The sequence below is a fragment of the Trichosurus vulpecula genome, chromosome 5 (assembly GCF_011100635.1).
Source record: "Trichosurus vulpecula isolate mTriVul1 chromosome 5, mTriVul1.pri, whole genome shotgun sequence".
NCBI classification, from domain to species: Eukaryota; Metazoa; Chordata; class Mammalia; order Diprotodontia; family Phalangeridae; genus Trichosurus; species Trichosurus vulpecula.
The window spans coordinates 139,836,703-139,851,550 of NC_050577.1; the positions used below are offsets into that span (position 1 = coordinate 139,836,703).

Here is a 14,848-nt window from a genome sequence, read left to right on the forward strand (position 1 = left end):
GGTTGGACTAGATGACCTTCATGGCCTAGTACAGAAACCAGTTCCTTAAAATACCTGCCTGAGAAGAGGTCCACAGATGTCAAGTCAAAAATACTGCCCTATAGGAAGCAGCATTGAGAATGGGAACAGGGAACAGGGATATTAACACACTTCATCTTCCCTTCTGATAGCCCCTAAAGGAGCACTTTTAAACAATGAGTATCTTGATCCTTTCTGCCTTCCTTTTCATTTTATATTTGATCAAATTTTTTATAAATAAAATTCTATTAAATAGCAAAAAGAACTAATAGGAGGACCACGGATTTGGAGATGAAGAGGACCCTAGAGGCCATTTAGCCTAATCTCATTTACCATATGAGGAAATTGAGGCTCAGGGACTTCAAATGAATAACTCAAGGGGACACAGAGAGTCAGCATCAGAGGCACTTTCCAGTGTCCCACACTGCCTCCTACTGAATTAGGAGTGTTTCTTCACTATGGCAGGAGGGCTAAAGCCAGATGACCCCAGAATCTTTATGGCCTAGTTTATCTGATTCTCTTTTTAGTATTAGAGATTCCCCTCCCCCCTGCTAATTTTACAGATAATTAAAATGGTTTTCATTCCCAATGACATAAGGAAGTCATGACCATCTATCTTTCTTATGTTGGTCACAACTCCTAAGGTGCTATAGAGCTGGAAACATGAGGAGCAGCTTCTCTGTGCCCATTCCTCAAACACACCTGTAGGCAATTCTTCATAACTTCCTTTGGCCCCATTAGAGAGCATTCACTTTATCACCATATAAGTCTAAGGAACAAAAGTGCTCGCTAAGCTCCAAGCACTTAAGGGTCTTACTCTTTAGCTCAGCAGGGCAGAGTATGATGCTAATGAGGCTAAGGCCTGGGGGTTTGATCTTTGCATAGGCCACTTGGCATCAGTTACAACCCTGGAAAATGGAAAGCATGAACCACAAGCAGGACTAGGCCAGAGTTGGCAGAGGCATTGGTACAAATCCCTTATTGCTACCGCAAAAACAACTCAAAGCATATCTCATCACTATGAGGATACTATCATCACATCAGAGTACAACATAGTCAACATTTGTTTATTATTCCTCCTGGTCATAATATTACTATCTCAGAATTGTAATTAATTGGGATTGTATTTTTTTTTAAATTGGACTTATAATGGTATAGGGAACTCACAGTGAAGAAACTTTCCTTTACCGATATGGATCAGTACCAGTTCTGCAACTTATTCTCCTAGAAAGTTGCCTGTAAAGGACTGGCCAAGGGTGACATAACCAGTATGAGCCAGAAGTGGTACCTGAACCCAGAACTTCCTGACTGCAGTGTTGGCTCTCTAGCCATTAGACCATTCTGTCTCTCATTTTGTCCATCTTTGTATTTGAAAAGAGACTGGTTGGCATAAGGAACAGTGTGATAGACTCAGTATATGAAGACCTAGGTTCAAATCATCCTGCCCATGACACTTATTAGCTGTGTCACCATGGGCAAGTCACACTGTGACTATATTGTGATGATATATCTATTATAGGCATAGTTTCTTAATCATTTGGCAAATAAGAATGTTACCTTTAATACCTGGCAGCTAGGTGGCCTAGTGGATAGAGTGCTGGGCCTGAAGTCAGGAAGACCAGAGTTCAAATCTGACCTCAGACGCTTAGTAGCTATGTGACCCTGGGCAAGTCATTTAACCCTGTTTGCCTCAGTTTCTTCATCTATAATACGAGCTGAAGAAGGAAATGGTAAACCCCTCCAGTATCTTTGCCAAGAAAACCCCAAAAAGGAGTCATGAAGAGTTGAACACAACTGAAAACGACTCAACAGGGCTTCGCAAACTTGAAAGTACCATACAAATACCAGTAATTATATGATCTTGAAGCATATCACTGAAGCCTTTTTTAGAGAAGCGGGAAATATTACATATAGGACCTAAGGAATCACCTACATGCATTAATAGCAGCAGGCCCTGGAGTGCAATGTCAAGGTGAAGTTTGACAGGACCCAAGAGTTTACACCAGGAAATAAGAGGCTAGGTGGTTCTGTTAAGGACAGAAGATTTATAACCAAAGGAGCCGGAGTGAACTATGGATTAGTAGTACATTTACTTTTCTAAAAGTGCCAGAGGAAGCTTAATGAGCTCAAGAGATCTGGTTCTTTGAAGTCTTGTCGAGAAGATGAGTTCTTCTGGCCATTTGGTGTTCCCCTAAATCCCATGCTAAGGTATTAGTTTAAAAGAGTCTTAGAAGGAAGGAGCCTTATTCAATTCTCCTCCATTTTTTGTACAGTACCTCCCTGTTCCTTGGAGGTTTAATACCAAGGCCCACTCCCTAATGAATTCTGCTGAACCTTGAAGGTGGGTTTGCTGCAGGAGATGAGATCAAGTGATTTCAGAAGAGTGAAGGATTCACATGATGCATGTGGCTTTGCTGTTAGCTAGTTGTGAAACATTTGTCGTGCACCATGGTAACTCACGGAGCCAGCCTGCAAACACACGCTAAACTAGCCTCATGAGGAGAATTTTTTTTTTTTAAACTTTAAATGCCAAAAGGATTAGAACAGGCAGAAATTGCTCCCTGGAGCCAGGAAGAAGATTTACATCCCAATTCAAGACACACATGTTCCTTTTTGGAAAATAAAAGTATCACCCCTAAAAGAAAACAACTTTACTGGAGCCAGTTATGCTCTTGTGGACAATGGTTATCGATTTTAGTTTAGCACTCATAACAACAGGAAAAAGCCTCTCTCTCCCATTTGCTTAAAGGAAATGTCAATGAAAGACAAAACTTCTATCTGGCATCCTATTCCATTTTTAAGTCAATAGACCCACTATGCATAACTGCCTACCAATCTGCCATATGCGACTAAAGAGTGGGTACTCAGGTGGGTGGCTGAACCCTAGGCTGATCTGGTGGTAGATGGATTCTGGTGCCATGTCACCATAGGGATGTTCCTGGGCCAGCTCTTTCAGTCTCTGATGCTGTAGCTGCTATGACATCCCTAGTACTAGTACTATGTCCCAAAGATACCCTAGAGATTCATATAAGTTAACAGAGATCTGTGCATGGGTAGGCCTGGAATGAGCATGGTAGCAGAACCAGGAATAAAACACCTTAGCACCCAGGATAGGACATCTGTTAATGACACTGGCTAAGATTTATAGAGCACTTTAAGGTTCACAAAGCACTTGCCTAGATTGTCTCATTGATCTTTACAATAACCCTTTTGAACTAGGTGCTATTCTTATGTCCATTTTTCAGGTGAGAAAACTGAGGCTAAGAAAGGTTGAGTGACTCATCATGAGTCACACAGATAGCACTTGTCTCTGGTGGGCTTTGAACTCAGATCTTCCTGAATCCAAGTTCACTGTTCTTTCCACCGTTGTGACAATATCTTGCAAGCATTATGAACAAAACAAGAAAAAAGCTAGGGGTTGTGGTACATCCCCTTGAATCGAGGTTCTGAGGCTGGTGGATCACTAGAGCTTTGGAGGGCTGAGATGCAGTAAGGTTAGATGCAAGTGGGTATCACCACGGTGAGCCCTTGGGAACAGGGAGACAGGACTAAGCTGCCTAGAGGGCTGAACCAGCTCAATTTGGGAATGGAGCAGGTCAAAGCTCTTGTCCTGATCAGTAATGGGATTGTATCCATGAATGGCTGCTGTACTGAAAGCCTAGACAGAATCAAGAAGGAAAGGAAGAAAGAAAAGAAAAAAAGGAAGGAAGAAGAAAGAAAAGAGGGAACAGAAAAAGGAAAAAGAGAAAAGATAGAACTTGTTAAGAAATTTTTCATAGAAGTATTTATGTAATTGCAAAAAACTGGAGGCAGCCCTAGAGCAGCTAGGGGATGCAACGGATAGAGTGTCGGGCCTAGAGTCAGAAAGATGCATCTTCCTGAGTTCAAATCTGGCCTCAGACATTACTAGCTGTGTGACCCTGGGCAAGTCCCTTAACCCTGTTTGCCTCAGTTTCTTCATCTGTAACATGAGCTGGAGAAGGAAATGGCAAACCATTCCAGTATCTTTGCCAAAACAAAAAAACCACCTAAATGAGGTTGCAAAGAGTTGGATGCAAAACAACTGAAACAAGTGAAGAACAACAAAGGAAGCAACCTACCCCCCACTTTGGGCTAACATCCACCTGGTTGCCCAGTTATATGTGGTTGCACTGAGCTATGTGATCTTTGTGAAGTCACAGTATGTAACAGCAATGTCCCATGGGCTAAGAGTAACAGAGTTTTTGCAGGGAGAGGGTGGGTTTTCTGGCTTTGGAGACTTACTCTCCATGAGGTGGAGGGCCATCCCTGCCCCAGACAACCCCTTGGCCATTACACCCTCTTGTCACTATGTCTAGACAGAACTATCAAGTAGATCTAGGGGGTCCTTCCTCTCTTTCTGCCTTTAGACTTTTTGTAACCTTGGGATCCTCAAGGTTTCTGACTATGGCCACACCTATGAATTTCTGCTCCCTCTGTTAATAACTCATGTTCTGTACTTGTTTCCTTTCAACCCTACTTAAAAATTTACTTGTACTATGACTCCCATGAGTTAATGTTTTGTTATTCCTCTCATGTAATATTTATACTCTGATAAGGCTTCTCTAGACATAGCGGTCTGATGTGACAGCCTAGTGGGAAATAGTTTTGCATAGGCAGGACTTTTAGGTGCCACTTCAAAGTAAGCCACATAGGTATTTGGTGAGCTATGGTTTAAAACTGCTAGTAGGAACCCTCTTGGTCAGTAGGGGATTTGATCACTACCATTGGCAAGGGTTGGGGTGGGGTAGGGTGAAGTAAGATGTGGGGAAGGAAGAAGGAAAACTAGATGTAGTCAAATAGGCAGCGAGGCAGTGGTAGCCCACCATTGAGGATGCTGGCCTTGGAATCAGAGGACCCAGGTTTGAATCCTGGCCTTGCCATATGTTAGCCATATGACCCTCAGAAATTTAACTCAACTCTCCAGCCCTCATTTTCCTCAATAAGGAAGTGAGAAAGCAAAAGTTCTCTTCTGGTTCTGAGTCTATGATAATTGTTTCGATGTAAGGCCTGAAGTCATTATGCTCCACATGAAAAAAAGGTCATATGAATACTTTGAAATTTATTTTAGTTAAGTTGTTAATATTAAGATTGCTGTTAATGTGGGTGACATTTTATTTTATTTTACATAATCCACAAATGTTTGTTCAGCTGTTTTATAAACTCACCACTCTTATGAGGGAATATAATTCTGAAGAGCCCTTCAGTTGCATTTTAACCTTTGTGCTAAGTAGCTTGTTCAAAAATTAGAGATGGGTCTTTAACAAGATTGTGTTTGCGGTACTTCAATCAATTTTTCAATTAGGAAGGGAAAATCTTACCAAATAATTAATGACATAAAATCGGTCATATTCTCTATTCTTAGCATTGATCCTGCGATGTTGCTTTTTCCTCATGTGATCCTTAAGTGTATTTTTGTCTCTGAAGAACTTTTCACAGTACAAGCACTGCAAGCTAAAATAAAAACATAAATGATGGTATCTGAACTGAAAAATTTCCCAATGTGCACTACAATGGTACATTTGACTGTACAAAGTTTTATGGTCCCTTTTCATTGACCTTTGGGTCACCAGCAGCTTTTGGATATTTAGAGATTGTGGTGTTGTCTGATATATAACCATCTGTGTTAAATTAAAACAAAAAAAAAAAAGGAAAGGTTTTTGTAACAGGGAATATCTTAGGAATAACTGAAAACACTGTACAAGTTCCCAAATGTAAATCAGCCTCTTTTAACTATTTAATTCTGGGTCCAACTCATTTGTCCATCGGAGGTGCCTTTTTGTATTAATGTGCAAACTTAAATTGCTAGCTGTTCAAATGCATATTATGGTCTGAACAATTGGCATTTTTTTCATCCACTTAGTTTTTCCTGAATATATGGTTAGGCCAATCACTTTTCGGTAATTATTGATCCCACTGAGGAGACCCTGTCATACAGTGGAGATGGATGCAATCAGCACAATATCATCTACAAACGGGCACCTCTGGAGTACCTCATCATTTATATATATGCTTAAGACATACTCATGATAGTGGTGAGCTCCTTTGGTGAGCAGACATCTCCCTGCATTATACCTCACTTGACTTTAATAATCAGATGATCACTAATGGGGCACAGACTTCTATTCTCAACAATGACTAATGTAAGTAACATAAAAGAGATGATGTAGGAGATTATGACTAGAAAATGAGGTAAGTTAATCATGTAGCGGGGGAAGGAGTAATAGGTCAGCCCCAGTATCTATTGTCTACTGCTGTCCATGAAATATAGGATGACCTAAAGGAAGGACTCCAGAATATTGGTTAGATGAGGGTTAATGGGAGAACATGGCCAGAAATGCACAGGATGAGAAGGTGGGATTGGTTTGTTCTCTGTACCACTGAAGAGGATACTTAGAGTGATAAGGTCACAGATTGAAGCATTATTTATAATCACCCACTCTCAGTCAATCAAGCTTTAAAAGACCAAGCAAATACTTTTAAGAATTCATGGATCGTTACCTAAGGCTTAAAAATCTTATACTAAAATCGTCACCTTAATAGGATTTTACCTTTGGGATTAGAATTATTCACTACAACTTCTACTAGGGGATGTTTTTATCTTTGTTTTTATAGATGGACACTGAGGCATGGTGGAGTTAAGGGCGCAGCTTGGGATCAAATAGTGTTGATATGAAAATTAGAACTAAGTGCCTGTTGAGAATTGTTCATTGCTTCTTTGGGGCTATGGTGACTTTCCGGAAAGACTTCAAAAGGATATTCAGTAACACCTCATTAGTTTGCTTTTACCAGGAAGGCAGGTGCTCCACATAAGTGCATTTCCCCAATAACTGAAGCTAAGCCCTTTAAGCACTGATGCTTTTAAAAGTTTAACCATTTCTGACAGTAATTCTTCTAAAATGTCACATACTCTCCTACCTTCTTAAACAGGGTAAGCTGAATGTAATTCAACTTAATCTTGATGAGTCAGAGTCATCCTTATGAACCTCAATTTCTGTCTCAAAAGATAAATGTGCTTATGTTTTGGAGAAAAATTCTCCTACCTACCCCTGCTTGATCAGGTAGGATAGACATTAATGATTAAGCACATTGTAGATGTGAAATGATGGAGTGATATTGGGGAGCAGCTAACTACAGAAAGTGGGAAGAATTTTGTTAAAAATTAAGTTAGAAAGGTCAGCTTAAACCAAACACTAAAAAACAGGGTGAAGTAATCACAGTCTTACAACCGGAAGCCTCTAGTCTAATCCAACCCAACAAGCCTTTATTAAGCTCCTACTACATGTAAGATACCTGCTAGATATTTGGGGGATAAATAGAAAAGCATGATAGTGCCTATCCTCAGCATACATTGTAGTATGAAAATATAACATGCAAACAGTTAAGTGTACACATGGTAATGTGAAGCAGGAGAGAACACTGAGAGCTACGGAGATCAGGATTCCTGTAGGGATTCTCTGGAATGTGAGCTCAACCTGGAAGGATTCGAAGAGGTGGAGATGAAGAGGGAGTGCGTTCTTGGAGGCAGGGGATGGAATGTCAATTTCAGAGAATAGCAAACCATCATTTCTGGAAGATCTACTTCACGGGCCATTGTTGGGCTCAAATAAGATGATACCAAAACCCTAATTTCATGGATGAGGTGCAGAGCAGTGCTAGGATAATCATTTCAGTAGCTACTGAGGTGTGTAGGGCTAATTATCCCTATACCAGACGGCCCCAAATTATGGCATTTTTTGAATTCTTAGGGATACACAGGCTGTCCCAAAAGTGTTAGTGCAGTTTTAAGTTTATTAAGCTAAAAATATTACAATTTTTCTGTCTCCTCCCTTCCTTCCTGGTTGTTAACAATTATTTCTTCCAGCTGTGTAAGCCTGTTTCCAGGCTATCGTTCTAATTTGCTTTTATTCAGTTTTTATGGGCTGGGAAACCAGATAACCAAGTGTTTTAGAATTGTGTCTAAAGTAAAGCTCTGTGTAAGGACCCAAGGAGCTACAGAGTAAAGGATTTGGGAGTTAGTGCATGGGCTTGGTGACAACTCTTTCCATCCCAGATAATCAAGGTTTCTCAATGTTTGACCACTGGTTAAGCTGCATTTACAGTAAATGTGAATTAAAATTAAATGGAAATATGATCTAGAAGAGTGAGAATTGTTCTTCAATGCTCTAACTTCTCTAATATTACAAATAAGCAGGTTACACTTCACTAATTACCTTTGACTGTTAAATCAATTAAAAAAAATTCCATTGAGATTAAATGACTTCAGGGTATATTTCATAAAACAGTACTTACTTGTCAAGCTTCTTCTGTAATGTCTCGAGAAATTCACTGCAATGTACGATATTGTCTGGCAGTCCAATGTTGAAAGCATGCTCTCTTGCCATGTGGTTCAAAAGGACAGACCTACAATGAATTAGAGATTAGATGAGACTACTTATAGAAATAGTAGCTAATATTGAAGGGCATCTAGGTGGCACAGTGGATACGGTGCCAGGCCTGGAGTCAGAAAGACTCATCTTCCTGAGTTCCATACTGGCCTCGGAGACTTGCTAGTTGTATGACCTCGAGCAAGTCACTTAACCCTACTTACCTCAGTTTCGTCATCTGTAAAATAAACTGGAGAAGAACATGGAAAAGCACTCCAGAATTTTTGCCAAGAAGACTCCAAATGGGGTCATGAAGGGTCGGACACAACTGAACAACAATGGTGAAGAAGGCAGTTGTGTGGTGCAGTGGAGGGAGCGTTGGACTTAGATTTAGGAATACTAGAGTTCAAATCTTACCTCAAATACTTCTTAGCTGTATGATCATGGGCAATTCACTGTAATGTTAATGGGGGAGGCTATTAGCTGAAAGAGCATAAATTGTGAGAGGTGAGCTTTTGCTTTGGGGGCTCGCTTATGAGAAAGATATTGTGATTCCCCGGTCAAGACTCTGAGTGGCCGTATGTTCGGAGCTCCCCAGCTCCTCAGAGGTAAAGCCTCTCTCTATTCAATGGTGGATGTAAAGCTTTGATGTGGGCAGTAGAGCCCTGCCTCATGGTCTTTATTCCTCTTTTATGTTTTTCCTATTTTATTGTGTTTTATGGGGTTATAAAAGAAAGATTGTTGACCCCTGAAACAGCTGTCTTTCCTCCTGCACTGGCAGGGTATGCCCGTGTGGTTGCCATTACAATCACTTATCCTTCTGTGCCTGTTTCCCCATCTGTAAAATGGGGACCACGGCGCCTATCTCCCAGGGTGGTCTTGGAGATAAAATGAGATATTTGTGAAGTACTTTACAAACCTTAAACACTATATAAATGCTAGTCATTATTATTACTACTTTAGAATTCATCCCCTTCCTTCACCTCCATGTTTTACTAGTCCAGACCTGCATTTCTCATCTTTGAGTTATTCTCTCCCAGCACCTAACTTCTGCAGTAGAAAGAACACTGGTTTTAGAGTCACAGGAACTAGATCGAAAGTGCACCTCTGCTACTTCCTAACTACATAGACATGTCATGTAGCTTCCCCGGGCCTTCACAGCTTTATCTGTAAACTAAGGGCTTAGAGTAGATGACCTCTAGTGGATAACCCCCTTCTAGCTCAAAACCTATCACTGTATTCCAGTACTATGTTGAATATCAATGAAGAAAATCTCAAAACCAAAAGGACTCTGCCCACTATAATTGTACGTTAAAATTCCCACTGGCCGCTCAATTCTTTCCAATCTAGATTTACTGCCACCCCCTCTTCTACTGAAACTACTGTGTCAAAAGTCACAAATGACCCCTTAATCACTAATCTCATTACTCTTTTTAAGATTCTCTTGCGTCTCTGTGCCCCACCCCGCCAAAAGCTGCTCCTGGCAGCAACCATTCCTAATGAATATTCTCTTCTCCCTTGGCTTCAGAGATACAACGCTTTCTGGATGCTCCTTCTGCTATTTTTATTATTTCTTTTCTGCCACTTTCACGGATGCCTCATTTCCCCCCCCACCCCTTAATAAAGGTGATCCCTAAGAATCTGTTGTAGCTTCCCTCCATACTCTCTGTCTTGCTATCTCATTCATTCTCACAGTTTCAATCACCATGTCTACTGAGGTCACTTCAAAAGTTTGGAATATTGGGAGAGAGCGCTGGCCTTGGAGTTAGGAAGACCTGGGTTTGAATCCTGATTTAGATGCCTACTAGCTGTATGTCTCTCTGAAAATCATTTTAACCTCGCTGGGATTTATGTTATCTGCAAAATATGAAGGGTTGGACTCAATGACCTCAGGAAGAGGATCAATGTCAGCACAAGGGTGATGTCTTAATTTGCGTGTGAATTGGATGCAAGGCAGAGCTGCACAAAGTTGTCAGCTTCGCTCTCCTCCAGTCATCAAAATCTAGTGGCAAGACAGAAGTCAAGACAACTGGTGATGGCCCGGGACTTGGGCCTTTCTAAATTTAGGTTTTCCCCAGGTCTCAGTTTGTCTCTCTTCCAGCTTTCAATCTGTCATACTATATATCTAGTTCTGACCTCACTGCCTTCAGGGCTAGATGTTCCACCTATCCCGTGGTGGGATTCAAATGAATTAACAACCGGTTCTCCACAGAACGGAGCCCAGGCACCGCTCCCACTGACGATGGGTTCCCGGAACCCAACCTAAAATTAGGTACCTGTTCTACTGAACTGGTACGAACTGGCTGAATCCCACCACCGCACCTATCTCAAACTCAACATGCCCCAAACTGGGCTTATGTGTTTTCCTGCAAATCTGCCCCTTCCTTTTGACTTCTCCATTTTAGTGTGTTGCTTCAATGATACTTTTCTTTTCTTTCTCTTTTTTTATTCCTATAACTAGTCCCTTTTCCCCTCCAAATAGGAAAAAAAAAGAAAGAAAGAAAAACAAAACCCTTCTGACAAATTCCAATGGTAAAGCAAAACAAATTCCATGTTGGCCATAGACTATAACATAAATGAAAAGATCATCAGAAGTATTATGAATTCTGAGAAAATGATAAAGAACAGACAATGAAATGTACTTCTACCTCATGGCAGAGAGGTGGAGGCCTACTAGGACACAATATTGAATATATTGTCAGATATAGTCATTATACCTGATGTTTTGCTTGTTTTTCTTTGTCACAAGGAAGGATTCATTCCGGAGGGATGATTAAAATGAGTAAGATGTAAAAGACAAAAGCCTTGCATTAAATTTATTTTTTAAATTACATAGAAAAAAGGTATGTCTCACTCTGATGTAGCACCGTGAATTCTAGTTTTCTTGATATGTTATCTCAGAATCTCAGTATAACCAATACAGTCCAATCTATAGTAGGCTAAGAAACCTTTCTACAACATCCCTAAAGAACAGTCACCCAGCTTGTCATTAAGACCTCTAGTGAGGGGGAACCGACTACATATTTTTGCAATCTTTTGAACTTTTAGAAAACTTGAATTCTTAGAAAGCTTTTCCTTATAGGAAGCTGAAAGCCATTGATTTGCCCTTTAGGGCAAAGCAGAATGAATCTAATCCCTTTTATACATGACAATCCTTCAAAGACTTGAATACCACTATCATGCCCTCTCTCTAAGGATTCTCTTCTTCAGGTCAAACATGCTCAGTTCATTTGGCAGATTCCTTTATTACACTACCTCAAGGCTCCCTTTAGAGTGTCTGGGTTATCAGTAACAGTAATTAATTATCATTATAATGAATAATTATTATTAATAATTTAACAACCCATCTTTTTAAGGTTTACAAAGTATGTTATTCACAATAATAAAGTAGGCAAGTCTCAACTAAAATCCCACCTTTAAATAGCCACTCTAGTCCTCTTTAATCATTAGTGCCTAGCCTCTGAGATTACTTCCAGTTTATCCTGTATACATATTGTTTGAACATAGTTGTTTGTATGCTGTCTCTCCCATCAGACTGCCAAGTTCATTCAGAGTAGGCACTAGCTATCTTTTCCTTTCTTTGAATTCTCAGCATTTAGCAGATGCCTGGCACATAGTAGGTGCTTAATAAGTATGTTTTGACAGACTGACTGCAGGTATTACTATTCTCATTTTACAAGAAGTCCAGAATGTGACTTTGTCCATGGTCACACAGTTAGTGTTACTAGATTGTAAGATTATGAGAGCAGGGATTCTGCATTTTCTAAACTTTGTACTTCTCCTGGCACTTTAACGCAATGCTCTGAACACAGTAGATACCTAATAATGGTTTGCAGAACATGTGAAATTTGAAAAGTATATATCTTTAAGAAGTATAAAATCAATCAAACATTTATTAAATGCTTATTACATGTGAGGCACTATGCTAGGTTCTGGACTACAAAGACAATAATGAAACAGTCTCTTCTCTCAAGGATTTTACACTCAGCTGGGGTAAACAACATTCATGTATGTAGGTTTATACAGAATAAAACCATGCAGAATAAATACAAAATAATTCAGCCAATCAATAAGCATTAATTATGTGTTCACTATGAGCTAGGCACTGTTCTAAGCCCTGGAGATTCAGATAGAAAAGGTGAATTAATTTCTTCTCTCAGAGAGCTTCTATTCTAATGCAGGAGACAAACACTACGTATATGCATATACAATATAGTTAAACACAAGGTAGTTAGGGTAGGAGGGCATATTAGAAATTGGGGAGGGGAGATCAGGTAAGGCTTTAGGTAGAAGAGAGCACTTGAGCTAGGGATTCAGTGAAGCAGAGGTGAAGAGGAAAAACATGCCAGAGGAGATAGCAAACATCATACATCAACACCTTTAGACAAACAACTATGAAATGATGTCATACATATTCTGACTAGCCAGTAAGAGATGAACTAGAAGACATAAATGGGAAGTGTGTGCCTCAGAACTACATGAGTTATTGCACCATGTCCGGATTAAGAGACCAAGTTTGTGCTTCTTTCTACTCGGGTAAGAGAATCACATGGCTCTAAAGATAAGCTATGCATTTGCTCTCTGATCTGCAAAATTATTTGCTCTTTATGTATTTACTCTTCCAAGTTATGGGGAAGGAAAGGAGACACTGTCCTGTCATCTAGAATCATGGAAACAGCCTAAAAACTGACTAATCCTTAACAGTGTGGTTTGTTTTTTTTTCCCCTACCAGGGATGCCATCACTGCAGAGGTACAATGGCCTGAGGGCCATTTTATATTTTTCTTTATTTTTCCCCCACAGATTGCGCAAGGCCAAAAAATTTATCACCCAGCGGCAAGCCTCTAACTGATGAGCTTCTTGGTGCTCAGCTACTCTGTTCCTTGCAAAGGAGGCACAGACTGCTGCTAGGACTGTACTCAGAAGCTCTCTATCCAAACAGACACATCAGAAATTGTGCTCCATTGGTTGAGCCTTTGGGAATCCATGATCAACTCCATGCCACAACGAGACATCAGAGAAGGACATTTAATACAGGCATCTCTTCGCCTTAAAACCTAGCCTTCAGTACAATACAAATCTCAATAATGTAATCCTTCAACTTAAGAGGTAAGGGGGGCGGGAAAGAAGGTAAGAGCTCAGTCTCCTTTGTTTCCTGCCTTGTCCCACACAATCCTCTGATTTCATGGCATCTGACAATCTAATGTGATTGTCACTTGATTGGGGGGAAGGGTTGTCTTTATTTCTTCATTCCATATTTGCCATTTTGATGGGATTCAATCAAGCACGATATTTTGAGTTGTCCAACTTTACTACTCTGTCTCTAATCATCATTACCACCAAGTCAGCTTTATCTCCTAATTACAATTATCTCAGCCGGCACTTCACTTTCTTGCCTTATAACATTTCATCTTGGGTCCACAAGTCTACTTTTGCATATAATTACAGATGATCCTTCATGTAAGCCATTCTGATGAACTAAAGAATTCCTAGAAACACGCAATTCAGAGACTGGTTCTAATTTTCAGAGATGCAGTACTTACTGTATTTATTTACATATTTTCCCACTTCTATACTTTAAGAAAATGATTTCCTTACAAAGTTTTCCTCAACTTCCATGTTATTTTTATTTCCCTGTTGATATTTTATGCTCCTGATAGAATGAGCTTTGGGCAGACAAAAGGTTAAATTAATGACGACCCAGATGCTTTCCTTTGACTGAGATGTAGAGATGAGAACAATTATCACTTCCTTCTCTGTTTAAATTTAGCTGCCTCTTAGCCCTCTTCCTCTTCATTTGTTTCTCTTTTCCTTCCACTGGCCTGAAATGCTAGCATTTCATTGCACTTTTTGGATCTTTCCAAATTATACAGGTAAGGGAAGGAGCAGTTATAGCCTGGGTTGAGAGTATAGGGCTGTCAGGGCTCATAATGAACCTAACCTGCGGGGAGCTACCCGAATTAGCTGGGCCCTAGTTTCTCAATCAACAATGAACTTTTTTTTTGAACATGTAGAAGTTCTGAAGGAAAGAAGAAATTTTAAGAAATCTGGATAGGAACTGATGTTGAAAGATTTTTTTCACTCCTTTGCTAAGAAAAGAAACAAAGACAAGATTTCATCACATAATTCTTCCCTCATTTTAGTGGGAAATTATCAGAGGAAACATGGAAGGCAAGGAATCGAACTAGTAAATAGAATATTAATAAAAAATTCATGTTTTGTACTTTATGGTTACAAAGTACCTGACATATGTTCTCATTTGATACCCTTAACCTTATAAAGACACATGTTACAGGTATAACACCAGCTTCAGTAACCTCTCCCATGGAGGATAGATACAGTTATTGTTACTGCCTCGTTCATTGGCTTTAGGGTCTTAAGGAATTGGATAAACTGTCATTTGTGACCAATACTATTTTCTTGCCAAGGCTGGAGAGTCTGAGTGAG

The 14,848-nt window shown here is 39.9% G+C and overlaps 1 protein-coding gene across 1 annotated transcript in view; it reads right to left on the reverse strand.

The window, feature by feature from the left end:
• The window catches only part of ZNF277 (zinc finger protein 277), a 162,406-nt gene that overhangs the window by 16,808 nt on the left and 130,750 nt on the right, over window positions 1-14,848 (reverse strand). Inside the window, exons 6-7 of the mRNA XM_036762166.1 lie at window positions 8,329-8,439; window positions 5,358-5,490 (exon numbers count right to left, since the gene is read on the reverse strand). Coding sequence (XP_036618061.1) covers window positions 5,358-5,490; window positions 8,329-8,439 — 244 coding nt within the window. The remainder of the gene's footprint in view (window positions 1-5,357; window positions 5,491-8,328; window positions 8,440-14,848) is intronic.